Source organism: Pollicipes pollicipes, unplaced genomic scaffold, assembly GCF_011947565.3.
Source record: "Pollicipes pollicipes isolate AB1234 unplaced genomic scaffold, Ppol_2.1 Scaffold_5724;HRSCAF=6776_pilon_pilon_pilon, whole genome shotgun sequence".
NCBI lineage: Eukaryota > Metazoa > Arthropoda > Thecostraca > Pollicipedomorpha > Pollicipedidae > Pollicipes > Pollicipes pollicipes.
The window spans coordinates 34,654,596-34,682,423 of record NW_023596746.1 but is presented as its reverse complement, the minus strand read 5'-3'; the positions used below and the strand labels follow the sequence as shown (position 1 = coordinate 34,682,423).

General features: G+C 54.6%; 1 protein-coding gene across 1 annotated transcript in view; it reads left to right on the top strand.

Annotated features, from left to right (window-relative positions):
* The first annotated feature begins 473 nt into the window (after positions 1 to 473).
* Positions 474 to 27,828, top strand: part of LOC119102981 (formin-2-like) — a 95,113-nt gene continuing 67,758 nt past the window's right edge. The window contains exons 1-2 of the mRNA XM_037226432.1: positions 474 to 510; positions 1,021 to 1,667. Of these exons, the coding sequence (XP_037082327.1) occupies positions 474 to 510; positions 1,021 to 1,667 (684 nt within the window). The remainder of the gene's footprint in view (positions 511 to 1,020; positions 1,668 to 27,828) is intronic.

Here is a 27,828-nt window from a genome sequence, read left to right as displayed (position 1 = left end):
ATAGCGACACCGCGATCCCGCCATTCCATCAGCAGCGAGCACATTCTCGTGCCGGACGGTCTCGCGCGTCGGCGGCGGCCAGAGGGCCCGGTCCCAGCTGGGAGCGCGGCCCAAGCGAACACCCCCAGTTAGGAAGCCCTGCTCCAGCGGACACCCCCGGCCAGGAATGAGACAAGGGCCTGGCTCCAGCGGACACCCCCGGCCAGGAGGGAGGCAAGGGCTCTGCTCCAACGGACACCTCCGGTCCGGAGCAGGCGACAACCCTGCTTCAGCAGACACCCCCGGTCGGGAGAGAGACAAGGGCCCTGCTTCAGTGACACCGCTGGTCAGGAGGAGGCGAGGGTCTGGCTCTTCGGCCTGCTATCGCCGCATCGGCCGTCACACCTGGCGCAGCCGGGATAGTTCTCACGCTTGGGCGGTGGCGGCTGTCGGCTCAGACGGCGCTGGCGCGCGCAGGCTGGCCGAGCCGTGGCATGGCCGACGCTTGGTCTCCGGGACTGGCGCTTGATGGTGCGGTGGCGTTATACAACGGAAGAGGGAAGACCGCATGCTCTTGAAATTGAGATCAAAACTAGATTCTTCGGTGCAGACATCCTAACAGAAGTGAATTTAAGTATTAGAGGCCAGGAGTGGCCAAATGACATCGTTATTGCAGTAATATAGATTGTTCTAAAGTAAGGATTGTAAATTCAAATCCACTATCCACTTTTCTGTGCACATGCAAGGGTGGGTGTTCAGCGATGCTGGCAGACAGGGTAGAGTCGCTGTGTGACCACCAGCCAAGGAAGTTTCCCTTTACTTGGGCAGGGAAAAGTGATGACTTATGCGAAATGCGCCGCTCATGTTTTTTCAAGTCGGTTGAAACGATGAAGTGCTGATGTTTCCGCGTTTGCTTTCCGCGTAGTACCCTCCACTACAGCACACAAAAGCTAACATTATGGCCTGGGCGTGGCATCAGCCCACCGGCCGGGAAGGCGAGCCTCGGCGATCTGTTGCCGACGCTGCCACCCGCCATCGGAGATCTGCTGCCGACCCTGCCACCCACCATCGGTGATCTGCTGCCGACCCTGCCACCCGCCATCGGTGATCTGCTGCCGACCCTGCCACCCATCATCGGTGATCTGCTGCCGACCCTGCCACCCATCATCGGTGATCTGCTGCCGACCCTGCCACTAGCCATCGGTGATCTGCTGCCGACCCTGCCACCCGCCATCGGAGATCTGCTGCCGACCCTGCCACCCGCCATCGGTGATCTGCTGCCGACCCTGCCACCCGCCATCGGTGATCTGCTGCCGACCCTGCCACCCACCATCGGAGATCTGCTGCCGACCCTGCCACCCACCATCGGTGATCTGCTGCCGACGCTGCCACCCACCATCGGTGATCTGCTGCCGACCCTGGCACCCGCCATCGGTGATCAGCTGCCGACCCTGCCACCCACCATCGGAGATCTGCTGCCGACCCTGCCACCCACCATCGGAGATCTGCTGCCGACCCTGCCACCCACCATCGGTGATCTGCTGCCGACCCTGCCACTAGCCGTCGGTGATCTGTTGCCGACCCTGCCACCCGCCATCGGTGATCTGCTGCCGACCCTGCCACCCACCACCGGCGATCTGCTGCCGACCCTGCCACCCGCTCGCCCAGACGTGACCTTCTGGTCCCCGGTCTCCAGAGGACAATCGAAGCATTAATCAGAGGGGCACGGGCCAGCCGAGCTGGGCACATGGCTCGGCCGACCCGCCCGGACCCCGTCAGCCCTCGGCAGGCTGCTGTCGGGTCAGATCCACTTCCAACGCATTGCGTGAGTTACTCATGAGTAAGCATGCTGTCATTGCATTTGCACACTACGTGACTGTCTTTGGTTTTACACGGGGCCACATTTAATAATGGGGTTATCATGCTGTTTTGTATGAAATCTTTGCATTCTCGTGCTTCTGTAAGCAGCATTTGAATTATTGCTCCGATCTACATACTTGTTTTTCGCGTCACGCACTATGAAAACATTCACCTCGTGGCAACTGACACTCAGCACATGTCTTCCCCGGAGCGTTTTGTGTGTGTCTGTACACAATCCTTCCATCGTCTTAACACGTGCTGGAACTGGCTTCACTGTCTTGGTCGTCGTAATTGGGTGCTACCTACGTAGTTTCGTATGATTGAATGGTCCCAGCTGTAGGCAGCGAGCGTGGTAATCCTTACTTATCGTAATTAATCGCCCATTAACACATGCTAAATTCATGTCACGTGAATTCGTGTTCTGCAGCGATCCGAGCACGGAAGAAGCCCACTCAGATGGTCATTCGTTCACTGAGAGTTGATTAATGGGAGGCTTGACGAGAGCAGTGGCCCCAATAGAAGTGTTCTAACCTCTGAATGGCAGCACGGATCACAATTGGACCGGTCTTCCTTCTCGCTCGGAGACCGGCCCGGGGCGGTGTATTGGTTAATGCGCACGACCAGCCACCTCCGACCAGCCATGGGAAATGCAGTCGTTTGGGTACGATTTGGCCCTAGGTATGCCCGGCTGTGCCTTGGGGTAGAACAGTGGCCTGCCCATCCCAGCCGTGTTCAAGCACGTATGCTACCATGACCTTCTGTTGGCCCTTCATCTCTCCTCTCATACGCAGTAAGCACGGGAGCCTCCAAGAGATGGAACTTAGTCATGAACACTGCTGCATGGTGGTGACTAAGGCCTCATGCATTTTTAAGCTACGTCACGCCACAAATGTGTACATACTTTGTGAAGGCATAGCGCTGGTAGTCGTCGGACGGAACATCAGCCCCCTGGCCATGCGGAGCTCACCTTGGCTTGGAATGGCCTCTGCGTGAGCAGCGGTTCGCCGATCGGCGCTGTTTCGCCTCCATCGGCCCACAGGTCAGTGGTCGATCGATAGACCTCTGACCCCTGGCGCTCGGCTGACCTTGACCTTTGCCACGCGCCCCGCATCCGGTCTGAGCCGCGGAGAATCGGTCGATCTCAGTCGCCGCCGGCGCGTGGACGTCGCGCGCAGTTGCTGGGCAGGAAATCGGGGGCGTTACTAATAGCCCTACTGACAATGCTCTGCAGCGATGATCGGCAATGCTCTGCTGGCAATGCTCTGCTCACCAGCGGCTGCAATCTTCGCAGGCTTGACGCTCGCACAGGGACAGCTGTCACCAGCGGACTGTTGTCGTTTTCCCAAAACATCATATGTGGAAATAATTTCTGATGTGCCTTAAACAACTTTGATATTCGCGACTGGTTTTAAGTTCGATGCCAATAGTTATCCCGATTGAGGGGGGTTGACAACTGACCCACACACTGGAGTTAGCGTGCAGTGCTAAGTATGTTGGGTTCATGGTTCAGTATCGAGCAGCCTGTGACCAGCGGCTGCATTCTTCGAAGGCTTTACGCTCGCGCAGGGACAGCTGTCACCAGCGGACTGAAGTCTCTGATCCATTTCCTGTGTGGTGCCGCCATAGCAGTCGGTATGCAGCGTTAGCCTCGTCATGCCTTTTAGAACCATGATTTTCGAGGGGAAGCCTTCGTCGCCGGACTGTGGCCGTGCTCTCGCTGTGCCGGAGCCGACCGGACTGTGACCGGCTGCGTCGTCTGTGAGCTCCGCGCCAGGTCCATTAACAGCCGACCGAGCTGGCGTGAAGCCGACTTTTTGCCGCGCCAGGCTGGCACCGAGCAAAAACCGCCGGCAATGACGGAATTGTTGCGCGCAGCGAGGTGTCCAGTGATTGGACATAATCTGTTTGATTTGTCCGGGGTGAGTCGGCACAAGTGTGGACCCCGTGTGTCCGGACCCGGAGGCCGCTGAATGGAGGGCAGCGCCGCCGCCGCGTCGCTCCACACGCCGCGGCCCGGTCCGGACCGACGCCAACATGGCCGACTGCGGCACCCCGCCGAGGCGTCTCTGGAGGAGCGGCGCTGCGTGCGGCAGAACGATGACAGACGATCCTCGGGGATCTGAGTGGAGTTAGGAGTCTGTTTAGATCTTTCAGTCATTCGCACGGTCACTGGGTGGCGCAGAGATCTGGATTTGCACAGTTGTTGATAGTCACCTGTTGGTTTAACCCACATATCCCATTAAGCAGAGGCTGGCAATTTCCAACCCATCCCGGATGCCCTGCTATTCAAGTTGGCAAAAACCCAGTCCTGCTCTGGTTCTTTGCCAAGTCCGGTAGCTGTTGCGCTCAAGAAAGACGGACAGCAACTCTCCCGCTGCCAGGTTATTAACTGCAGTTTTTCTCCCGACGTAAAAGCTGCAGCGCCTAGCAATTATAAAACTGCGGTAAAAAGTAAGATCATTTCAGCGTTACAAAAACTCAGGATGTGAACGCGGTAGCCAGGCAATCTTCCGTCTTTGTTAAGTGTAGAACCCTGTTAGCGACGTTGCATCGTCCATGTTGTATGGTAATATCCCGCAAGCAGCGCAGTTCTCTTGTGGTTATGCATTCCGCCTCAAACGACAAAATTGGGCGCCGCATAACTCGTGACGTAAAACAAAGGAGCGCCGCGTGAGAAGCATTCATCTGCCGCCGAAATTCCCGGACGTAAGGTTGTGACACTCAACAGCTTTTGCCAGTCGATTGCAAAACAGCCTACAAGCCTGGAAGATACGACAGCGCTCTGGACTCGGATGGTATTGTGACTGTGTGTCGTCTGGCAGGACGCCGCCATGTGTGCTCAACTGGTGGCTTCGCGTTTTTAGAACACGGAGGAGGGGCGATAAGTCGTACCACGGTCAGAACTATCATCATCGCCCTCGTTCCCTGCACCCTCCAACTACAGCAAATACACCCTTCTCGCGCCTGCTGCTCTGTAACGTGGCGACCCCCGCGGCGCCAGTGCCCCGCTGCAGACCCCCTCCCCCCCCCCTGACTCCGGCGCCGCAGCCGGCAGCTGCCGCCCGCAGCGGGCGCCGTGCACGGCAGACGTTTAATTACGGCTTCTGTGGCCGGCCGGCGGTGTTCGGAGGCGCGGGGGGCGCAGGCTCAGTCAGCGCCACCGCCCGACCATCCGCGCCGGTCGCCGGCCGCCGACCGCTGCAGCCGTGTAATAGGAGCAGGGCTGCTGCTCGCAGCGCCCGCCCGGCGGGGCTACCCGCTCCGCCATCGGTCTGAGGTGCGGAAAGGCGGCGTCGTATGGTACAGGCCGAGGGCTGGGTCAGTAAAACGCACGATGAGCAAGGCACTGCCTTCTGCGGCGCCTGCACCGCTGTTCATTAATCAGGGACTGTGCGCGGTGTTTGATATGCTGGGAACGCTGGCGCACGCATTGCGCAAACTGTGTGGCCTGACTAATGTAGAGGAAATTTCGTCAGTGACTGGTGCGAATTCAAGAGGTAGGGCTTTAAAATGTGGTTGGAGATCGAATAAATGCCGAAGATGGGGGACGCCGTGAACGGTTCACCTTCGTTTAAACAGCGATGCGGCAACAATATTACTGAAACACAAAGGTGCAACGGTAGACACAATTATTGTCACTTATATGTACACGAGCACCTGCTTGTTAATGACGGAGGGTGTTCAGGTATACCCATTGCTCCTCGCCCCATCCTTGTTCGCGGTGTTACTGAGCCGCCGCGTGGCTGTTACCGGCTGTGACCTAATCCATTCGCGGGCTCGTGGTGACTCTTTCCGTTCGCGAGCGTACGTATCTGGGAATCGGCAAGCGTTTTCTCCGATGCCACCACCGGAAGCTTTTGTCATGAACTTTAAATCAATGGAAACCACAAGTGGTTTTACCCGCGAATCGACATTGCACAATGCATGACCCAGTCCGACAAATGCCGTCATTGGAGACATATTGCGGTCGTAGATCAAAATCAACCCACTTAGTTCGCCGCGGCCTGCGAGCCCGTCACTCGGCCCTCAGATAAAACTGCCGCCGGGAAATCGGCCCAGTAAAGGTGGGCGCCTGTCGCGGACCGAGCGTGCAGAGGCTATCAGCGGGCAGATCTGTCGGCGGCCGGGGTTCTCACGCGCCGCCGCGCGCCCAGCCGCCGACCTCCGTGCAGCTCTGGACGGGGGCCCGCCGGGCTAATAACAGGCCGCCGAGTGTGCCCCATTAAACATGACAAATATGCGACACTCGGGCCCATTGTGTACACTGCGCTGTTGGCTGGCTGACAATGGGATGAGGCGGTGCGGTCGCCGAGCCCGGCTTCCGCCGCTTTCTGACATGAGAAACGCCCGCACGCCTATCACAGCCGATCTCGCACAGAAATTGAATAATGCAATTAACATTAATGGTGCGTAAAAACGACATAAGTAGCTAAATTGAGGATGTTGGCATCTGTTCAACGCGCGCCTCATAAAAACATGAGTTATCTTCCAACGGAATCACGCAGAGGATCGCATTTAGTTCGCTTGGTTCCTTACTTTGTACGAACAATGACGATGCGTCAGATGCTGTCCAAAGCTGGTATGTATGCACCGCGACATATCCTCAGACGGCTAAAATGCGTGTCAAGTTCGGTACAGTTAAATGAATCAGGCTCCAGTACAGTCCAGACGTTCATGCCCAGGTGACGGTTTGGTTTCCTCCAATAATGACACATTTGATTGCATGGGTGCTCATGCAGTTGTAGGCTATGAAACGAATATCATTAATAATTTAATGCATACCCTTACAGCATATGTATAACCACGGTTCCTTGATGATTGCACACGTCTAATGCAGGGCACACGTCCCGACATCGGGGCACCTTTTATCGCTTGCCGACGTGGCGGTCTGCCAATCCTCAAGTAGGTCTGATCGCATAATGGTGGGTATGCGATGCCGATTAATGATCAGTTAATAGCCCATAATGGGGCCTGCCATGGTGACGTGCCCTGCCAGCAGGGGCGGCAACAGCGCACGCTGCACGAGACGAACCGCCCGACTCCAGTGGCGAGTCGCGACTTTCTTCGGCTGGGCTGCCGTTGGACATAGGGCATATCTTACCTTATCTCACCTCACATAGGGCGATGTGAGGTGAGGTGAGATGGCATGAGGTGAGCTGACGGGGGTGTGGCGAACTGGGGTGAGTTGAGGTAAGGAGAGCTGAGGTCAGAGTAAAGTGTGGTGAGGTGAAGTTGGGTGAGGTGAGGTGAGATTATGTAAGATAAAATAAAGGAACAAGAGGCAAAGTGGGATATGATGAGATGAGGTGCATTAGGTTTGTATTCGTTGTGATTAAGACGAAATTAGAAATGACGTGAGATGAAACCCGACAAGATGCGCTCATCTGATCTCGGCTGGAGCCCGTGCATCTTGTGTGAAGTGGGGTGAAGTATTCTGAGGTGAAAATGTGAAGCGAAACGATGTTTGATAGATGCGAAGCTGGATTTCTGCGCGTATAAAATGGAGGCACCTTCCGCTGGTTGCATTTGGTCGAATCAGCCGTCGTCACACCGAAGCAAGTTTTAACGAGCATTGCCTATACTTTGTCGTGATTCTAGAAAACGGTGAAGTTTTTATTGTTCTTTCAGCCCAGAGCTTTTCTTTATGACCCACCTGTGGGTTAGTTCCGGCATGCGGCAAACAGCGCAATCTGCTTTGAGAAAGTGCGGTTCGAAATAGGGCATTGCAGCTGCTCGCTTGGTCTGGGGCTCTTCCCAGGCCGAGTTCCAGCTGTCTGTCCATGGTTGGCTGTTCACCAGATGGTCGCGCTAGGTCAAACAAAGCCCTGATTCCTGGGTCGATTTAGCTCGGTGCCTCACGACACCCACAGTTTCATTCTTATGACCACATCCCCTGTCGGCACCTACAGCACCCTTCCGGTACCCACAACACCATGCTGGGTGCCCACAGCACCCTCCCGGCACTTGAAGCACCATTCTGAGTACATGTACCAACCTTCCGATGCCAACAGCACGATACCCAGTACCCACAGCGCTCTTCCGGCATCTCTAGCACCATTTCGGCACCCGCAGCACCCTTGGGGCACCCACAGCGCCCTGTCGGGTGCCCGCAGCGGTGTCCGGGTCCGGGCCGGCACCCGCTGCGCGTCAGGCCGGGTCGGCGTCAGCTCCGCCGGCGCTCGTGGGTGGCCGCCGCCCTGAGTTGGCCCGAGACTGGGAGCGGCGCATCCCCCCGGGTCACGGGCGTCGGCTGTGGGACGGAGACGGCCGACCAAGACTGTCGGGATCGACAGGCAGGGGGCGCCTCTCGGCTCCTCCGGCTGAGTCAGAGCCCGGAGCTGGCTTTGAGGGTGAGTCAAATTTGCTGGCCATTGACCCAGTGACATTGGATGCCGTATCTGACTCAAGTGACAAGCTTTGGCCTGACCTGAAGCGGCACTTCACTAACGAGAGGATCCCTTCACAAATATTTACGTTATGATGGTGCCATTCCGTTCTGGCACCAGCGGCTGGAGTAGACTCTTCACTAGGCCTTACTTCAGCCCCCTGCAGTGCACCGCAGTCATTAATCACTCCCTCGCCGAGTAACTTCAGCATCGACAGAGGCGCCGTCCCAGCCGGCGGCCGGCCCCGGTCATTACCATACTGGCGCTCCGGCGGACAATACTTTCAATCAGATCAGCGATTGGTCGGCGTTTTTGGTGCCGTTGTCACGTGACCTGCCGGCCGATTGGTCCCGATTACAGGAGCGGCCGGTGCCAGGAGTACAGGGCCCGGCACGCGTCCCGCCGGCGCAGTTGATGAACGCTGTCAGCGGCCCGCTGGGGCCGCCAAGAAGGGGCAGTCATGCTATGACGCGGCGGAAGGATTTGAACTCGCTCTGGCGGGGCAGTGCAAAGGCAGAGGCGACGCTGGTGCACCCAAGTTGTCGGTGCAGAATCGTCAAGGCTTATTTAGTATTTGAGGTTTGGTTCCCGTGCGGTCGGGACACTGGTACTCACTGTTTCTGCGGTTTGCGTGGACCGATTAGAGCCGGCCGCGCCGTCCCCCGGTTTGACCTGTTTGTCGGCGTGGCTCCTGTCCGCCCACCTGACCCGCGTCGGCCCCTGACTTCCGCCCAGTCAGAGGTCGACACAGGCCGAGGCGTCATTTTCTGGTCAGACGTCGGCCAGGCGGCAATCGCCAGAGTTGTGCATTCCATGCACCACCTGACTGGAGGTAATAGGACAAGGCTTCCGCGGACGGCCGTAATTTGCCTGTCGGCTCTGACCGCGCATTGACGAGGACGGTACGCAAAACGCGTGTAATTTTGTTTTCTAGGTGTGAATTATTTCGAAAACACCGAAAATCGGATAATCGGTCGTAATGGCTACCTGATACTACCAAACGCGTGAAAATCGCATGCCTTTAATAACCTGTAGCTGCTGCCAGAAAACTTTTATGGGGGTGCTGACCTCGTACTGAATACAAAAGGTGAAGCGTTGTGCTTGGCATGATAGCTAAATGACCGTCTCGTAGCCTTTTTGTTCCCAGCCTTACTTTTGAAAGACGCGTGCCTAACTCACAGCTATTCACTATCACTGACCCGCTTTTTTGTGCTGAAATTCACACGTATTGTTATCACGCTGATGTTGCCACACACGTCGATGTCGCGTTGATGTTGAAGTACATGCTGCTCGGTCTTTGTTGGAAGAATTTGATTCCTTACCTGAGACCAGGCGCGTACTAACATAGTAGCCACCGTGGAACGTGTCCCCGCCCATAACAAAACTACAGGTGTTACTACGAACGTGACTTAAGGTCGACAGCTAAAAATTTCATGAAGACATTTAAAAACAAGGAGATAAGAATATGAGTTGATACTTTGGAGCACGCAAGACATTGCACGCTACTACGACGCACTAAATAAGGTTTTCGGCTGCGGTGTTTAAGTTGTGCCCCCCATCTCCGCAGTAAAATCCTGCGTTCGCTCCCTCCATCGTCAAAATCCTGCGTACGATCTTGCCTAAGTCCAAATCCTGCGCATCACGTGCATTTTGCTGCAATGCTGACGATGCCTGTAACAGATTGCGATGCCATTGCTTACGGCAGCTTCCTTTGTGTCGACATGACATTTATCAGTTATCATCTAAACCAGCACCCGTAGCTCATGTCAGCTTGCTGTGGTGGACTGGCTGACTTCAGTCGTATTGTGCTCATAATCATTGGGGTACAGCACGGCTGAAGTCAATTCTTCCAACACACCGTTCCTGGACTCATGTCAAATGTTGAGAAATGTGGGAGCGGGCAATTGCACTCTCACAAGCGTGTAACTCTCCCTACATGCAACGCAGTGTGGTTCGCTCATGCCAATGTAGTGTGGTTGACCCCGCCAGCGGGGCGCCACTCGTCCGTGCCACGCTCGGCCAGTAGCTGCGGACGTGCGGTCGACACGTGCAGCACCGCTACACGCCATGTGAGCCGCCGCCGTCGGACAGATTCGGTCCGCGGGTGGCAAAAACGCCGCGGCCTGATCCGTGGCGAACTCACGCCACACCGCACGCAAGGCTTCTCGCGCAGGGAGGGTGTTCTCGCGGACGGCCTGCTCCGCTGGTGGACGAGACGGAAATAGACCAAGTGAGGACGTTTGACCGCAGCCCGGCCGGCAGCGTCGCGTGCCCAACACCCAATCCGTCTGCGTTCTTTCAAACGGGCAGCGCGACCGGCGTATGTTCTGCTTAGAGCTCCCCACTCCCAGCACTCGGGAGAGTGGGTCAGAGAGGGGCTGAGTGGGCAAATGGTCGGGGGAGCGGTCTTGGCCCCGCTGTTTTTGTTCGGCGCGGCTGCACCCGGGCCTGGCTCGTGTCCGCGCGAGGTAGATTGTCCGTATCTCCCTCACTTCCGCCGCACCTGCCGCGGCGGATTTCAGCTGTCCAGAGCCGTCGGTCCTTCGCAACAGGAAGCCGTTTAAAAGACGGCCAGGAAATGCGAACAACAGCCTCTTTTGATACGTTCAAAACACTCATCGCATTTGTGTCTGATATGGTAGCTGCCCGATCGTCCACAGCATATGAAATACAGGAGAACACATTATTCCACAGCAGATGCTGGGGCCTGATTCGGCACAGTCGAATTCGGCACGATAATTAGACGCCAGCGATCGACCCGTAAAATTTAATAGTCTGCAGCCAAGCACGCTTCGAGAGGCAATGCAGTTTTGCATTTAAATGGGGTTGCTGCGTTTGGCCCAGTGCACATTCATGCAAAAATGGCCGCTATCGAACACATCCAAACATGCAGTAATGTCACGGTCCCAGGGAGTAGCAAAGGAGCAGAGCAGCAGAGAGGGAGCAGCAAAGGAGCAGAGCAGCAGAGAGGAAGCAGCAAAATCGCGGACCCGTATCGAGCGTGAAATGATGCCAGTGGCATCGTACCAGCAGGCATCTTTCGACACTAACACTGCCGCCGCTGCACGCAGACACCGGTGCGGTGTCAGCACTGACGGCCGGCGCGTCGGCCGGCGTGGCGCGGTCCCGGCGCGTGCCGACACTGACACGGCACCGGTCGCGTGGCGCCGCAGCTCGGGCGCGTGACGACCGTCACCGTGACCGCCGTGACGGTCAGCCGTGACGGCGCCGCGGCCGGTAACGAGAGGTGACGCCGTAATCAGCGCCGCTCGAATCCATCACGGTCCGGCCGCGCTCCGGCGGCCGGCAGCCCGGTCAGGCGGCGCTCGTGCCGCTCCGCTGCGTGGTAATGACGCTCGGCCCGCGCCCCGGCCGACGCCACCGCGCGCGCCCGACGTCCGCGCCCGGAAACACCGCTTCCGGGCGAGCGACGGGTGAGGAGCAGCCACGGGTCGCTACACATCACTGGAGGTGATCGGGTGTTACAGCGGGGGTGCTTGCGGGTTTTGGAACGGGTCAGTGCACATCACCGGGCCTGATCAGGTGCTGCTTCCAGTGACGCCTAGGATCGCAGCAAGGATTAGCACCATTCAGGTGGTCTCATTTTTGATGACGGGGAGCAAAGGCTGACGGTCGCGGCGTTGGTCAGGGTTGGCAGCAGCCTAAGGCAGGCGTTGTTTCGTTTAGTCGTCACCATTGAATGTTTGGCGTTGGCATTCATGTTTGCCTCCAAAGTTCACCGCCTTGGCTGTCCCAGTACCGCCTGGAATTTCATCTTGGAATGAGCCGGCTGCGTGGAATTCTGTCGTTATTTCTGAGAGCGCCCTGGAGTACGAGTCGCAATGCGAACCGTAAGCTAACGTTACTGGCCTGTCGTCCGTGACAGTCGTACAACACACGACGTGTCACTATCATTTCTGTTGGAGCCTGGGAAACTGGTCGGCATAGTATCGTGCGGCAACCAAACAAACGCTCATCAGGCAGAAGATCGAGCAATGTTAGTTCGCAAGATGTTCGTGAGGTAGCGCTGGTCTGTGAGTTCTTAAAGCTGCCAACCTAGTAAGAGTTAATGTTCGTAACGGCAGATGTTCTTAGATACAAAGATTCTTGCACCACGATCATTTGCAAAAGCAAGTGTTTGTAATCAGAAGTGTCGCATGACAGATAGTCTTAACACACAAAAAAGCCGGATGAAATTATGCACAGAAGCTAGGTGAGCCTTGCGTGTTACAGCAACGGTGCACACAACATTACTCCAACACAATGGTGAGCCCATTTCGTCCTTGCGCTCTTATAATCATTCCTGTCGTGTTGTGTTTGCAGTGGTGCGCTTTTATCCCATGACGTCTGCTGTCTTATAGCCGCTGACATATATGAATCCTTGTAAATGCAGCTAGTCACGCCTTAGCCCACCAACAACTGACGTGTGTCGTGATCACCACCGATATGACTCAACCCGGGAGCATACGTGGGTGCGGCCAAACGAACGAGTTTCATTACGAAAATGGCCGACCAGTGCAGGCTGCTTTAAAGAGAATTGGGCATACCACATAGGTCACCTTTCAGCAAAATATGCAGATGGTGGAGGCGTGACCTGTTAATGGATGTAATCTCTTCATTTGACCATAGTTCTTTTTTGTGCTGCGATAATTTTGCAAAGTCTCGACTTTAACACGAGTGCGGAGGAAGGCGAATTCTATAAGGAGGTATTCCAAAAAAAAAATATTTTTTAGATTTTCTCCAAGCCTTTTTTGGATGGTTCTCCGGGATCACGACTCAAGCTTAGCAGTGCTCGCTGTATCAGCCTTAACCCTACCAGCCGGTCACAAATTTTGGGATCAAAGACAGAATTTCGCGGCGAAAGCCTGACGAGCCCCAGACGCAATGTCCGGCACGGTTCGTCCTGCCCCTGACGTCACCTAACCTAAAGTGCCGGACTCGGTCCGGAGCCGACTCCGGCCACGTGACAGCCGCGGGACATAATGCGCTACTGACCGGTTCCGGCCGGTCGGAGCTGGCGGGTGCACGTGGTATAGCCTCAGGCTCCACAGGTGGTGCTGCCATGACGGTGACAGTTAACTCCATAAAGGTACAATGCGTGAACGGGGTTGGGGGTGAGTTTTGAGTTTTGTAGGGATTGACAACTCCGCTCGTTGTAAAACAAATGTGATAAGAGAGCATTTTGGTGCTCCCAATTCATTCAGATGGACTTCTCAACCTGCTGATGTCAATAATGGTTGCAATAACAGCCGCAGATTTTGCTGCTGACTCTTTCGGAAGCCCTTCCAATTTCGATTCTAGGCGTTTTAGCTGTAATTTTAACCATATTAGTGGTAAGATTGGTGGCTACAGTTCCCACGCACGTGGATGGCCGGTTGAAAGCGACACTCGGGTACACGGCATAGGGGGCAATTATTCCCTCTGAAATCTCAAGAACGAAGAGAGCCACATACACCAAATTCACAGGGTATGGGGGATTTATGGAATATCAGTTTTTGTGGCAGGTATATCGGGAGTAGCAATTTTTAAGTCGTCTTGACATTCCTGACGTCATAATAATGTCATTTAATTCTGCTATTCCATGAGCCATGTCGCGATCAAGGCCAAGAAAGATATACCTGTCGTTGATTTCGACCCTGGTGTGACCTTCATACCTGACGTTAGGTCAATGTAATTTGCTCATTCAAGTGTTGTGTTGCCTGAGAAAGTATCTCAGAAACGTATGGCTTCGTCTAACACTCCGTTGTTGGATCAGATTGAACGATTCCCTAGAAATTGCCTTCGCTGAAACCATGGCCTGACTTTTATCTGCCACGGGTCAGCGATCTTACAATGTACATATAAATTTGTGATGCCAGACGATCCGCTATTCAATTCTCTCCAGCTATGAAGAATTTGGCGCGGCCACGCCGCGCCGCTCAGAAACCAGTTTAGAAAAACCTTGGGGAGGGGGTCAATTTGACCCCACCCGAGCGCGTGTTAAGAACGCTTATGTCAGGGATAGTTGCATTTACGAACATCATATTTTACGATGTCTGTGTTTCAAACACCAGATCTATGAAAATGTGGCAACGAATATTTGCATGCGACCATCTGTCCTATAAGCATTGTGCACGTGACTACTATGCTGGTGGTGGACATCGTAAGTCCAGTATCCATCGATGTGCCATCACACAGCTGCTGTAACCCAAATAAGGAAAAATTCACTGTATTCGTCCGTAGCAATGGCCGTTTTCCTTCGAACCGCTTTGGATTTTGATCGTCTCGGAGATCGGAAGCGCATGTTTTAAACGAACAGCGAATTGTCTAGTGTCAAACGTTGGGTTGTTGGTAGCTTTACCGTTAGCCAACGGCTCAGTTTGCCCGCGGGGAATTCCCATGGTGACAGTGACGTCATGATGGCATCTGGCGAACGTTCCGACGCACGGACACTGGGCAAAGGTACGGAGCTGCAGCTTGGTGCTTGTCGCGCAGCGCTGAGCGTCGGACGTCCTCAGCACTGTGAAACTCGTGCTTCCTCTGTCAATAAGATCAGCGCGTCAAAACAACGTGCTTATTGTTCAGTGTTGATGTAAATCTAGAGTGGGTGTTTTGCGCAGTTGATTCACAGCGTTTCTCACGTAGCACATTTTGCAGCGACGCAAACCACGTGGGTTACCGTGTTAACTGTCAATAAATATCGTGACAAGGCGAAGAGCTAAATTCCGTATGGCTCGCTGTGGTGTCAAGGACGAGCAAGGCCAGCACATTTTCGATAGATGCCGACACACTCAAAGCTAATTCATCGCGCAGGGGTTGCGTTGTGGGGCGAGAGCAGGGCTGTAGCGGCGTTGCCACGTGTCCGCTTGTCGACGGCCCGGGGTGCGCCGCACTACCACTTATCTCCCAGCTGACCCTTCAGCGTGTCCTCCAACTGTGGGTCGGCCGAAAGCTCCAGTCTGGAGCGGCCGTCGAGTTCGCCCTGAGCCGATGAGGCCCGCTTACTCGGCCCAGTTCCGCATACTTCAGCGTCTGAAACCCGCGAGCTCGCTCGAGTTACACCCGACGGAGCGGTGGCCGGGGGGCTGGCAGCGGCGCGTCGGCCGCCTCTCGTCCGCGGGAATCGGCTCTAAAACGCTGCCATCGCGCAGATCCGCGACCATTTGCATACGCCGGTGATAACGGAGGCACCGCCGGCGGCCAGTGCAACTGCCTGGCGGCCGAGTCCGGCTATTCGAGACCCGCTCGGCATGTTCTCCGTAGCAGCTTAATCGCAATGAGGAAACGACAGCTAGCCGCAACTGTACATGGACGCTAGCGGTACACCTTCAGAACAGCCGGATAACAGGGTGCTGGCGGCTCTATTCCATATTAACTTTGTTGCTAGGTCTGTCGTCATGCCGAATGTAGGGCATGTAAGTTATCCAGGAAGCCAAAGAATTGATATAGCTGTCGAAGCTCACAGTTGGTAGGACATGCTTGCTTAATGACCTGGTGAAGACCGCATTCGACTCTAAGGTCGAATGCACCGGTAGCCATCGCTTTCACCATGTAAAGATCGCGTCAGAGCAGATCACAGCCACAGTCAGTCAGAGAGCGTCCCGCGCTCGTGCCGGCCGCCACCGTCGGTTAGGGCGGTGTCTCGCACCGGCCCCCGACGCCGCCGGAGCCCGGTCAATGCCGCCGCCTCGCAAGACTCGGGCCGGTGCGACTGCCCTCAATGTCCGGTGCAGAGGTGCGCAGTCAGTGCGCTGCGTGAGCGAGCCGCGGGTATCTGATCGCACTCGTTGTGGCGGTGCCGATGGCGGGGCCGACGCCGGCCACAATGAGCCGTGATTGAGCCGGTCGGGGCGACGCCCAGCCCGGCCAGAGGCGTCCTGAGGCTGAGACGGCCGGAGACTGGGGGGTCCACCCCGGCCAGAGGCGTCCTGAGACTGAGACAGCCGGAGACTGGGAGGTCCACCCCGGCCAGAGGCGTCCTGAGGCTGAGACGGCCGGAGACTGGGAGGGCGACCCCGTCCAGAGGCGTCCTGAGACTGAGACAGCCGGAGACTGGGAGGTCCACCCCGGCCAGAGGCGTCCTGAGACTGAGACAGCCGGAGACTGGGAGGTCCACCCCGGCCAGAGGCGTCCTGAGGCTGAGACGGCCGGAGACTGGGGGGTCCACCCCGGCCAGAGGCGTCCTGAGGCTGAGACAGCCGGAGACTGGGAGGTCCACCCCAGCCAGAGGCGTCCTGAGACTGAGACAGCCGGAGACTGGGAGGTCCACCCTGGCCAGAGGCGTCCTGAGACTGAGACAGCCGGAGACTGGGAGGTCCACCCCGGCCAGAGGCGTCCTGAGACTGAGACGGCCGGAGACTGGGGGGTCCACCCCGGCCAGAGGCGTCCTGAGGCTGAGACAACCGGAGACTGGGAGGTCCACCCTGGCCAGAGGCGTCCTGAGGCTGAGGCAGCCGGAGACTGGGAGGTCCACCCTGGCCAGAGGCGTCCTGAGACTGAGACAGCCGGAGACTGGGAGGTCCACCCCGGCCAGAGGCGTCCTGAGGCTGAGACGGCCGGAGACTGGGAGGGCGACCCCGTCCAGAGGCGTCCTGAGACTGAGACAGCCGGAGACTGGGAGGTCCACCCCGGCCAGAGGTGTCCTGAGGCTGAGACAGCCGGAGACTGGGAGGTCCACCCTGGCCAGAGGCGTCCTGAGGCTGAGACGGCCGGAGACTGGGAGGTCCACCCTGGCCAGAGGCGTCCTGAGACTGAGACAGCCGGAGACTGGGAGGGCGACCCCGGCCAGAGGCGTCCTGAGAATGAGACGATCGGAGACGGGAGGGTCTATCTCGACCGGAGGCGCCGAGACTGAGACACGGGGGACGGAGAGGTTCACCCCGGCCAGAAATGTGCGAAGACCGAGACGAACCAGGAAGATCCTCTCGATGCATGAGACGTCACCCGCAGGAGACGCGACCCCTCCTTTAGCGTTGCAGTGCCTCATTTAGCTAGTGGTGCCTCACTACTCAGCTGGCGAATTTGACTTCTGAAGAAGACCCCATCCCTCCCCGAACCGGAAAGGACGTCTAGTCTTGTGGTGCTGGATGCACTCGGTGCATGACCTTGCCTGCATAGGAGAACCGCTAGACTTAGCCCCAGGATGCAGTCAAACGCACATCGCATTCTACACAGGACAAATGTTTCATCTTGGTCGGATAGGGTGTGGTCAAACGAGCAGAATGATGAAAACCCTAGAAAACACTCTATGCTAACACGACGCCTTTGCCTGAGCTACCAACGTCGGGGTCTGCGGTAGCTACGAGTATCCGCATTACGCTCCCTCGTAAACTTGCCGTCCGCCACGCCCCGCCAATTCAGAGCCGGCCTCCTCCCATGTGCCGAATCAACGGGGCAGCAATCGCTCGCCTTCAGAACCGGCCGCCATAACCGCCAGAATGCCTCGTGGTCGCCGAGCGTACCCCTTGTAAAGATGGTTTAGTGGGCCGTTGTCGGAGCACGCCTTGTTTATGAGCGAATCTGGCTCATCATCCCGTTAATGGTGAGGGACCGGCGGTCCTGATTGCAGATGATATCGCCGCTGATTGGTCGGAGCGGGACGCTCGCCTAAGTGCCCGCCAATCGCGACGACCGATCGGCCTGCGATCACGAGCCGCGTAAAACAGAGAGGGTGTCGCCAGACCCATTAGCGGCCTGCAATGCGGCCCACATTGCGCGATGGCTCGCCGGCCAGCGACTCGGGGCGGCAGCGGACGGAGCGACGTGGCCAGCCGGACCACGTGAGTGACGGCTCAATGTCGGACGCGGCGCCCTCAGATCTGGCGGGCGCTCCGGGTGCAGCGGGGCGTTCCGGCGCGAGGAGGCGCGTGACCCACGCTACAGCAAGGTCACAGGGGCGACGGAGGTCGCTGGGTGACGGCCGCTGGCGCCGGAGAGTACTTCTGGGGTCAGCGAGAATCTGCTAGCCGGAGCAAGAGGATGTTCTTTGTTTGGATTCATGTCCAGGATATTTAAGAAATTAGCTCAGGTGAGATGCACATGCATACACTGCCATAGGCATCAGTGAACTCAAGTGCCATATGTACAATTACCGTAGTTGGAATATTTTATGCTTCTCGTATGCCCTGCCTTGACTGGTAGATTTGGGCTACCTAAAACATCAACTTGGAAACTGAAGAAGTGTGCCTCCCAGTGTATTCCAAATGCGATATCTTAATTGCCCTGCGATTGGGGTTACCCAAAAGCTTTTAACAGCGGGCGCTTGCAGTTAAAGCACTTCAGGCATTAAAGCTTTAGAGTCCGGTAGCATCGGATCTGACTGTCCAGAATATAATCCGTCCGCCTATCTGGTTATTTGAAATATCTGAATCCCCTCCGGTGTGCTGTACGAAAAATACGCTTATAAAAGTTGTGCAGGTGTGTATTTAAGTTCGCTATGATGTCATCATTAATATAACATGTGTTTATTATGTCTTATATGCATGACACACCTCAGTGTATTTTATTGTTTCTCTGTAACAGGATTCACATTAATATTCTGACCGGCTGCAAACTCAAGCAATCATTAGGTTAGTTTGAAGCCTTCTGACTGGTTGCACGAACCAGCTGCTACCAATTAATGAGCCTCACTATCAGATAAAATGGCCTGCATGTAAGCACACTTAAGCATATGTCTGGGACACAACCATGTGATTATCAATCTTGTAGTAATTGAAAAGACTCTACATTCTAAAACCTCAATTACAATATATTTCTCCAGAAAAATATAGACACAGTGAAAGCAAATATGAATGTTTGGATTGAATAGGCACCAAATTTGACAACAAACCGATAGCAGTACTCTGCATTTAGAAATTCCCTATTTCACTATAGCTGACCCATGAAAAGCATCAGTGACAGTTCCATATATTATGATATCCTAAAATGTTCGATACAAAATACATGTGAAAGCCCTTCAGACGCTTGTTTAATGCGATGCAAATTCAGAGAGTTGACAGATCTTGAGGGCAAGAGTTCGCTACCACTTGTTAATAATGCCTTTCTTCTTGTATATGGGCATATAGCCAGTGTCATAGCTTGCCATATCTTGCATATACCAAATTGTATTGATCCAAACATGAAAACTGGAGGCATTCCCCCCCCCCCCCCCCCCCCGGCTCATGTTATGTGTAAAGTGCCGGGGATCCGCGCAGTAGCCTGATCCCCTCAGTATCCCTTCAAACAAAAGGAGTATCTCACCTCATTTACGCTCCCCAACATGTTTTCTGTCTTGATCACCCAGCTGAATAGATGGTCGAAATCGAACTCCCTTTTCTTGTCAGCAAAATGCTACAGTTCCAAACTGTAACGCTCGCATGACACATGAGCTTCAGGAAACATGAGGCAAGCACAAGCTACAGCCACACCATTTCAGCGCATTGGTGACTGGAGCAGCTGCGCCACCTCTGGACTTTGACATGCTGCTAAATTCAGTTCTACTCTCGGTGAGAATATCTAGCAGACATACAGATGTCCGTATATATCCATGCATTAACATTTTCGGCCTTCTTTGATCATATTGTATCGACGGCACGTTTTTCAACATTGTAAAATTCATTGTTTTCTTAATGCAGTCCCACAAAACGTAGTTGGTCCTCGACAAACGAGGTCAGCATTGCGCTATGTGTGTGCCATCGTGAACGAACTCGAAATTTTGGAAAGTAGCCGGTTATAACTAAGAGGCTGGATCAACGCCAGCTCTTCAAACGAATAGTTTGAGCGGAAATTGACTGCAACATAACAAGAATGCAAGTTACGCAATGTCGTAAAGTAATGACAAGTATAAAATTGCGTATTCCTTCGGCATCGAATTCAAATCGTTACTGTGACGTAATATTGTCCTTCAACTAGAAATTCGCTTTTAACTGACTGTAATGCCCGATGGAATGTCACTGACTACTGCAAAATGGAGTATTTGCTATCTGTTTTATCCATTTAAGGTAGGAGCGAAATAAATTATCCATCGTGATATAGTCATAGTTCATCATATATTTCAGGGATCATCCAGAGAAGGCAAAACAAGACGGATCGGATCAGGTGACGGATGAAGACAGATCATGGCTCGTGGATCTCTCGGAATGGATATACTTAAAGGCAACATGCCAGACTGCACTTTGTCAGTCACGAGTCATTGAAAGGCTCGAATTATCTTCAGCTTTGAGACAGTGACAGCCTAATATACAGAGATAGACAAGTTTGTAGCTCCATTTTTCCATGTTATTTTAAGCAGGCGCCCAACTGAGGTTACCTAGCAGCATAGAAACATACCATTAATTTCGGTTTTGACTTCGCAACATTATGTGAGGTTCGCTGGCATTGATAACAGAGCACAAAGAACAAAGTAATAAAATCGATGCAGATCTCCTACGCTTACAGATTTGCATCACTGGGTGAATACTCATCAATGTGCTTAATGTTATGCGACCCTCAACCGTGTGTATGATGCTTTGGCTGTCCTTAAGGGATACATCTAGCAATCAGCCATGGTTTGCCCTGCCACCTGTATAAATAGTATTTAGTGATGACTTGGTAACCACCCATCAAACTGCTGTTATTGGTTGTCAGTAGCCACTTTTTGTAAAATATTCCACTCAGTGCTTTGGTTACATCAGTCACCTAGAATGCCTCTAAATTACCCATTATTTGAAACAAACATTTGTGTACGATTGATTCTCATCATATAATTATCACAGTGACACTTGCCAGCCCAGGTGGCATCTTTTGAACTTAAATTGGTTTCCAATCCGTTAAGTCCGTGTGGCCCGGCAAATTCTAAATTCCAGTCCGTTCCCTAATAAGTGTACCGCCCAAACTGTTCCAATCCAATCCATTCCGTCGATCGATCCACCATCAGGGCATTGACCCAATCCGTGAGATGCTCTACATGCGATATGTCATGCCAATTACGGGGGTTCATGTCCATGTACGTAACTTTGAGACGGGACTCCCAGGTTCGGAAACTTTAATGCTAGCTCAAGGTGCGGTGCATGGAAAAAGAAGAATCAAGATAGCTTCGATTGCTACCAACCCCTTCCCTCCCCCCCCCCCCCCCCCCCTCCACACACACACACCAATGTTTGTCAATTGCCAATGCTGAGCCAGCGCTCTTGACTATGAGATTGTTCTCATTAACTTTGTCATACCCTCAAAATGATTTCTGTGTACTCCGAAGACACCAGTCCATGGCTTTATCATTGAGAGCAGCTGCTGACAAAATAATCTGATTGCATGACCCATTGTGTTGTATTGAAACTAAAATATCGTGGATCGTGGCGCCTTTGATCTTCCCAAATGGATTGATTGGCGCTCCAGTCACCACTGGCTAACGGTCGTGGGAAACAAACTGCTACAGCCCGCGTGTCCACCGCTGGTAGCGCCACGTGGTGAAGGGTTACGAACAATCTTCCCAGCCACTTTCCTCGGTAGCCAATCGGTCACTCTCGCCCTCCATGGTCGCCCCCGGCCGAGGCTGTGTCGCTGACCTAAGGGCGGGCCCCGTGCAGGTCTGTTGAAGTTAACCGACGGCCAGCGTTGCCATGAAGATCGTCTGCCGGCCCGCCTCCGAGCAGCGGCCGAGGTCCGACGAGCGCGTCTGCGCCCGCGGCGGACCGGCGATGGCGAAGGCTTTACTACTGCATGCAGCATCCATCACCATGACCATTGTATTGGTGTGATGCGGCAGTTCGAAGTGCACTTAGCCGGGCGTTTATTGCTGCCGGCCGGTCGGATACCATCGGCGCCGTCATTCCGATCATAATAAGATGGAGCTTGAACAACGACCCCGCATCCGAGTTAATGAAATGCGGGTGCTCCGTTTCAACGCAGCTGGCGCGCAGCTTGTCCTGTATGGCGGGATGTGGCCTTGCGGTGGCTCATTCCCTCACGTCGATGCTGCGGAATGCCCGTCCTCCGATTTCATCTTGGACATAGCATCCATGATATTCAACTGGCCATCATGCCCTCAGGAAAGTTCGCGGCAAGAAATAGCTGGTCTTCCCAATAGTTTGCACGCAAGTACCACACGAACACGGGATCAGTGATCAATCATACAAATACCAACAAACGTGTAAAATTCTGTGAAGTGTGCACCAGCTATGACACATTTAGGACCAGTAGAACATAGGCTGCTTTGTAACCTGACATGCAAAGTAGGGAAACACTGCATTCTCCTCGCACGTATTTGACTTACTAACGCAGTATTTCCGTGTAGCTACCGCCTGTTCTCTTTGTAATCTAGAAGTCGCCGGTTATTGGCGATCATTCTTCTCGTGTGAGGGAGGCACGTGAGCTAATCACCCCCTCGGCTCTCCCTCATCGTTTAAATCAGCCAGTGAAGAAAATTAAAAACACTCGGTACGCGGCGAATCACGTTGTCTGCTAGTACACCACGTGCCCGCACCGCTCGCGGCTCCTGGCCACAATTACCATAAATTTGAGTGTCGATGTCAGATTATCGAAGGACGCCTGGCAATCAGCGGAGAGGTCAAACAGGCGCATGACCTTTGCTACCATGTTTTTATGTCAGGCGTTGGGGCCTGTCAGCACGCGATCACAGGAAGCTGGCTACCTTTCCTCCGAGAGGGAGGACTGAACATTAATTAACACTCATAATTAAACGATTCTAAATAATTTCGTGAGCGGCTCTAGCTCCCTCAGGGTACCCACTAACGCTGAACATGGCACTGGAGCTGTCAAAACACAAAGGCACATTTTCGCAAGCTAAACACAAGTTAAAGCGCTCATATGTAAGCCAGATTTGACAACAGACCAGTGTAAAATCCTTGCAGTGAGGTCTACAAGAAGAGAGAACCAGTGCCACAAGTCAGCAGCTGCGATTTTTTTATTCAGGTGTCACAAATGTGCTCTTTGTTGTGTAAAGTAGCGGTGGATTGCGCCGAAACACTCCGTTCTGTCTGGTCACCGCTACAGTGAGATATGTGATATATACCGTCTTGCTTCTGAACATCTTCATTGAGATATCTCGAGAATTTACATCATGTTACAGATCATGCGTCATCTACCATCAAAGACTTTCACACTTTCTTGGGGAGTTTGCCTTTTGCCAGAGAACCCCGTAGCGACCCATTTGACGACGCGATCATCCAAAAGTGCCGACGTCACACAACCCGGGCAATATCGTCGTCGCCTGACCTCCGCGGGCCGCATCCAGTGACGGCATTCTTGCCTTTCGGGCCCCTTCCCGAGCGTGAAAGCAGTGTGACGGCGCACGGCTCATTAGTCCTCCTCCCTTTGTGACCGCTCGGCCGACCGAAGAGTGTCCCCCAAAGGAATGAGTCGATGTTTTGACGTGAGAGCTCCTCCATCCACGCATGCGTCAAAGAGGCGACCGGCGAAACTCTGTTCCAGACGCCGCACGCGGTCAGCTTCCACTGGTCTGAAAGACGGCCGGCACAAAGCGCCAATGCGGCGTCGAGATTGATTGGCTCGTCATAATTTCGAGCGGGCTATCATGTGGCTCGGGGTTGTCATAGAAAGGCCAGGGGATTCAAACCCGAGCTTATGTTTGCGCCTTGCTGTCAAAGTGGAACCGATTCTCAAGGCGGGACCTCAGAGCATCGTCGATTTCGAGTACGGTCATCGGCACGATGCCCCCGTGCCCCACCCCCTTCCCGAGGACTCCAACTGGCCATCTGCCGCTAGCCGGTGGAGACCCCGATTGCACACATGAGGTAACCGCCGAACCGACGGCCGCGGTCCTGGGCCGCCGCGCGGCTCTGGCGGCCACAGTCGGGGTGGGGACGGGGGCATCGCACCCAGCCGTCACTGGAGGGGCTCTGGCGGCCACAGTCGGGGTGGGGACGGGGGCATCGCACCCAGCCGTCACTGGAGGGGCTCTGGCGGCCACCGTCGGGGTGGGGACGGGGGCATCGCACCCAGCCGTCACTGGAGGGGCTCTGGCGGCCACAGTCGGGGTGGGGACGGGGCATCGCACCCAGCCGTCACTGGAGGGGCTCTGGCGGCCACAGTCGGGGTGGGGACGGGGGCATCGCACCCAGCCGTCATTGGAGGACTGCAGCCAACGGGCTGCGAGGGAACAAACGAACCACGGCGACCGCCCCTGTCTCTGGAGGCGAATGGGGGGGGGGGGGGATTGCGCTAGTGGGAGAGTTGTCAGAGTCGTTGGGACGTTCAGTCGGATGCGAAATGGGGGGGGGGGGGGGGAGGAGAGCTGAGTTAGATGAGCATCAGTGTAGGAATGTGTGACATTTCTACACTGATGGGGAGATGTTGAACAGCACGCTATACTTTTGTGTTTATTGACACCCTTGGGAAACTAGTGAAACTGCAGCAGCTGAAGGACTACCTGTTGTGCGTCACAGCATGCAAACATGGAAGCAAACGAGCATAAAACTCACGCGAATAATTCAAGCAAGTGAATCACTTGGATGACTCTACATTTTTTTCAGGCACTGTGGGACTAATATTTATAAACTAGGAACAAAAAGCTAGACCTTCATATTTTGATGAAGAAATCATGTTTTCGTGAAGTCTAACCTTGAGCTAATGGTGAGGGAGGCTCACGTCTGCCGCCAAAATCACAGGCGGTGGACGTGTTCAAGTGGCCGTCATGGCTGTGAAAGAAATAAGGAGGTTTCCCAGATGCTATCCAGTGTTGTAGATAAAAACGGACATGAATTGATCTATTAAGGCTGGGAACACGTGAATAGGCACAATTAAGAAGTTTCGTCTCTCGATTTTCATGTCTGTGACGCACCCTATGGGACCTTTGTCAAGCCTGCTCTACCTGCCTCGTTCATAAATCAAACGTCACCGGCTCTTTCTTCAGGTCCGATGGAAAAAATCTTCAAAACAAAGTGATTTGGTGACCGTGGCATTGGCGCGCAGTCCCAGCCGGCGTTATTCCGTGCCCGACGGGGTTCACCCGAGACGCGGGACGGAACGCTCACGCCGAGGTGCGCACAACCCCAGGTGCTGTCCGCTTATGGCCTTGGAGATACCCGGCCGGCAGCAGCTAGGGGAGCGTACACAATCAAATGCCCCAGCCTGAAGCGCTCTGGTGTTCAAATGCGGTGGACTTCATAAAGCTTTTGGCGGAGGCATTGGATGGGGGATAGGGACATGTTCGTAAGTCACACAAATCATTCTGGGCGATTGTTGTGGTGGGTACGTCTGCTAAAATAGCGTGCTTCATCTTACGGTTGTCAAGTCGATGCCTTCATCTTTCAAGGGCATGTAGCATAACACCTGAAGAGCAGTGAATTTGCCATGACATGTCCTTCGTGCGTCATCTTGACACAGTTATCGGAATGTATCTAAACACCCGTCGGATGATGTGTTGTAAGTGGCCCACATGATAAATGCAGTCCATAAATCAACGTGAGCTAAAAAAAAAAATGTCAGGCCGGCCTGAGCCGCCTGGAATTGAACGCCAGGTACATGTCCCCCCCCCCCTTCAGAGGAAATGTCCCGCTTCAGGCACGGAGTGTAGCAGTGATGTCCGAAGGCACTGTTCGGCACGCTACCGATGCGGAGTGAGTACTGACCTCACCTCCCTCGATAGCGCTCTATGGTCGGCAGGGGAGTGCCAAGTCAGCCAGTCCCGCACCGCGATTGACCTTGAAAAAACTTTTTTGATCTGCATGCGAGATGTTGACACGGGACCTAGCCTGAGGAGCAAGACATCACGGAGCCAGAAGCAGCACCACTGCGTACCGTTGTGCCGCCGTCAGTCTAGTGCCGCTTCGGTCCAAACTGTCTGACAGGGGGCGTCTCGGGTCGTTCCGTCTCCGCACCGGGGTCGTTCCGTCTCCGTCCCGGGGTCGTTCCGTCTCCGTCCCGGGGTCGTTTCGTCTCCATTCCAGGGTCGTTTTGTCTCCGTCCCGGGGTCGTTTCGTCTCCATTCCAGGGTCGTTCCGTCTCCGTCCCGGGGTCATTCCGTCTCCATTCCGGGGTCGTTCCGTCTCCGTCCCGGGGTGGCTCCGTCCCCGTCCCGGGGTCGTCCCGTCTCCGTTCCGGGGTCGTTCCGTCTCCGTCCCGGGGTAGTTCCGTCTCCGTCCCGGGGTCGTTTCGTCTCCATTCCAGGGTCGTTCCGTCTCCGTTCCGGGGTCGTTCCGTCTCCGTCTCGGAGTCGTTCCGTCTCCGTTTCGGGGTCGTTTCGTCCCCGTTCCGGGGTCGTTCCGTCTCCGTCCCGTCCCGGGGTCGTTCTGTCTACGTCCCGGGGTCGTTCCGTTCTCCGTCCCGGGGTCGTTCCGCGCTGCCGGGCCGGGGTCTCCGCCCATTCCGTGGTCCGGCGGCTGAGCTGCCTGGGGTGCCGGGACGAGTCGGACACGTCTCGGACCGCATGCTTATCTCCGCACGTCATCGCTCCATCCTCGTCCTCACGCGCGGGCGCTGACGATGAGGGCGAGGCCACCTGGTACGGCCGTTCGTACCGCTGACGTCACGCGGTCACCTGTCACCGACTGGGGTTCCCGCCCTGCGCAGAGGGAGGCAACCTTGGGTGGAAGCCAATGCCGTGCCCTTAAACGCGCTGCAGAACTGGCCAAGCCTTAACTGTGCTAGTTCGGCACGTGGATTGTGCAATAATGCCACGTTCATCAAGAGGCGTCAGGGAAGGACAGAACCGGGGGTGGGCTTATGAATTTCTTGTCAAAGATCCGCAGCACTTGACAGGGTCGCTTGGTGTTAATTGGGCCTAGCCGACCACGGCGACCGCGGCCTCTGCCGCTGTTTGAAAACAGCCCATCAATAGCCCAGCCGTGCGTGCTTCCCTGACAGCATGAAGTCGGAAGGCCGAGCATTGTGTAGTGCTTTGTTTCTAGAGAACTGGCTGCTGACCATGCCTTTGGCGGTCTTTACCAGCCAATGGGCTGCTGACCATGCCTCTGGCGGTCTTTACCAGCCAATGGGGTGAGTGCACTTGGCCTCGTCTATGAATATTCTCAACGGCTTCAGTACCTTACGCCTTGTTATGCACCAAAATGATGATTGCAGGCGATCTTATCTATCAGTCTATTGCTGAACAGCTTCCTTGTATCACCGCAAGCCTAGCCCTAGGATATTTCGACTTAGCAGTCAAGCGGAGGACTCTTAGCGCGCCACAACTTGCGATTCAAAGTCTTGCATGCGGCTGTAATGATGGACAATCACTGAAAGGATTGATTACTGGAACTATTCGATGCTTTTTTTGAACAGGTCGCAGAATAAGTGCTTTTCCTGGACCATTTATCTACTTTACAGGAGAGCTAGATGTACAAGGAGAGGCAACTGGTCAGAGGTAACTTGGAAAGCAAAGCTTGTCCGCATTGTTACTGAGTAGATAGACACTATTTAGCATTCTGATCAGCCAGTAATTGATCATGCGTCTCACAAAACCATCGGCGCCGAAACACGAATAATCTTGACCTCACCTGATTTTACATATCGTTGCCACAGCTGTTTTCACGTGGTAGCTGTTGCCGGTGTTTTATCGCCGCTATCAACCGTAGCATAAGATTGTTAACGACTTGAACAGTGCGTGTTGTGATGTTCCATAAGAAGCACTTAGAAATTGGCGGTTGCTGACGTTTGCTTTCGTCTAACCGCGATATATGCGTCTCACACA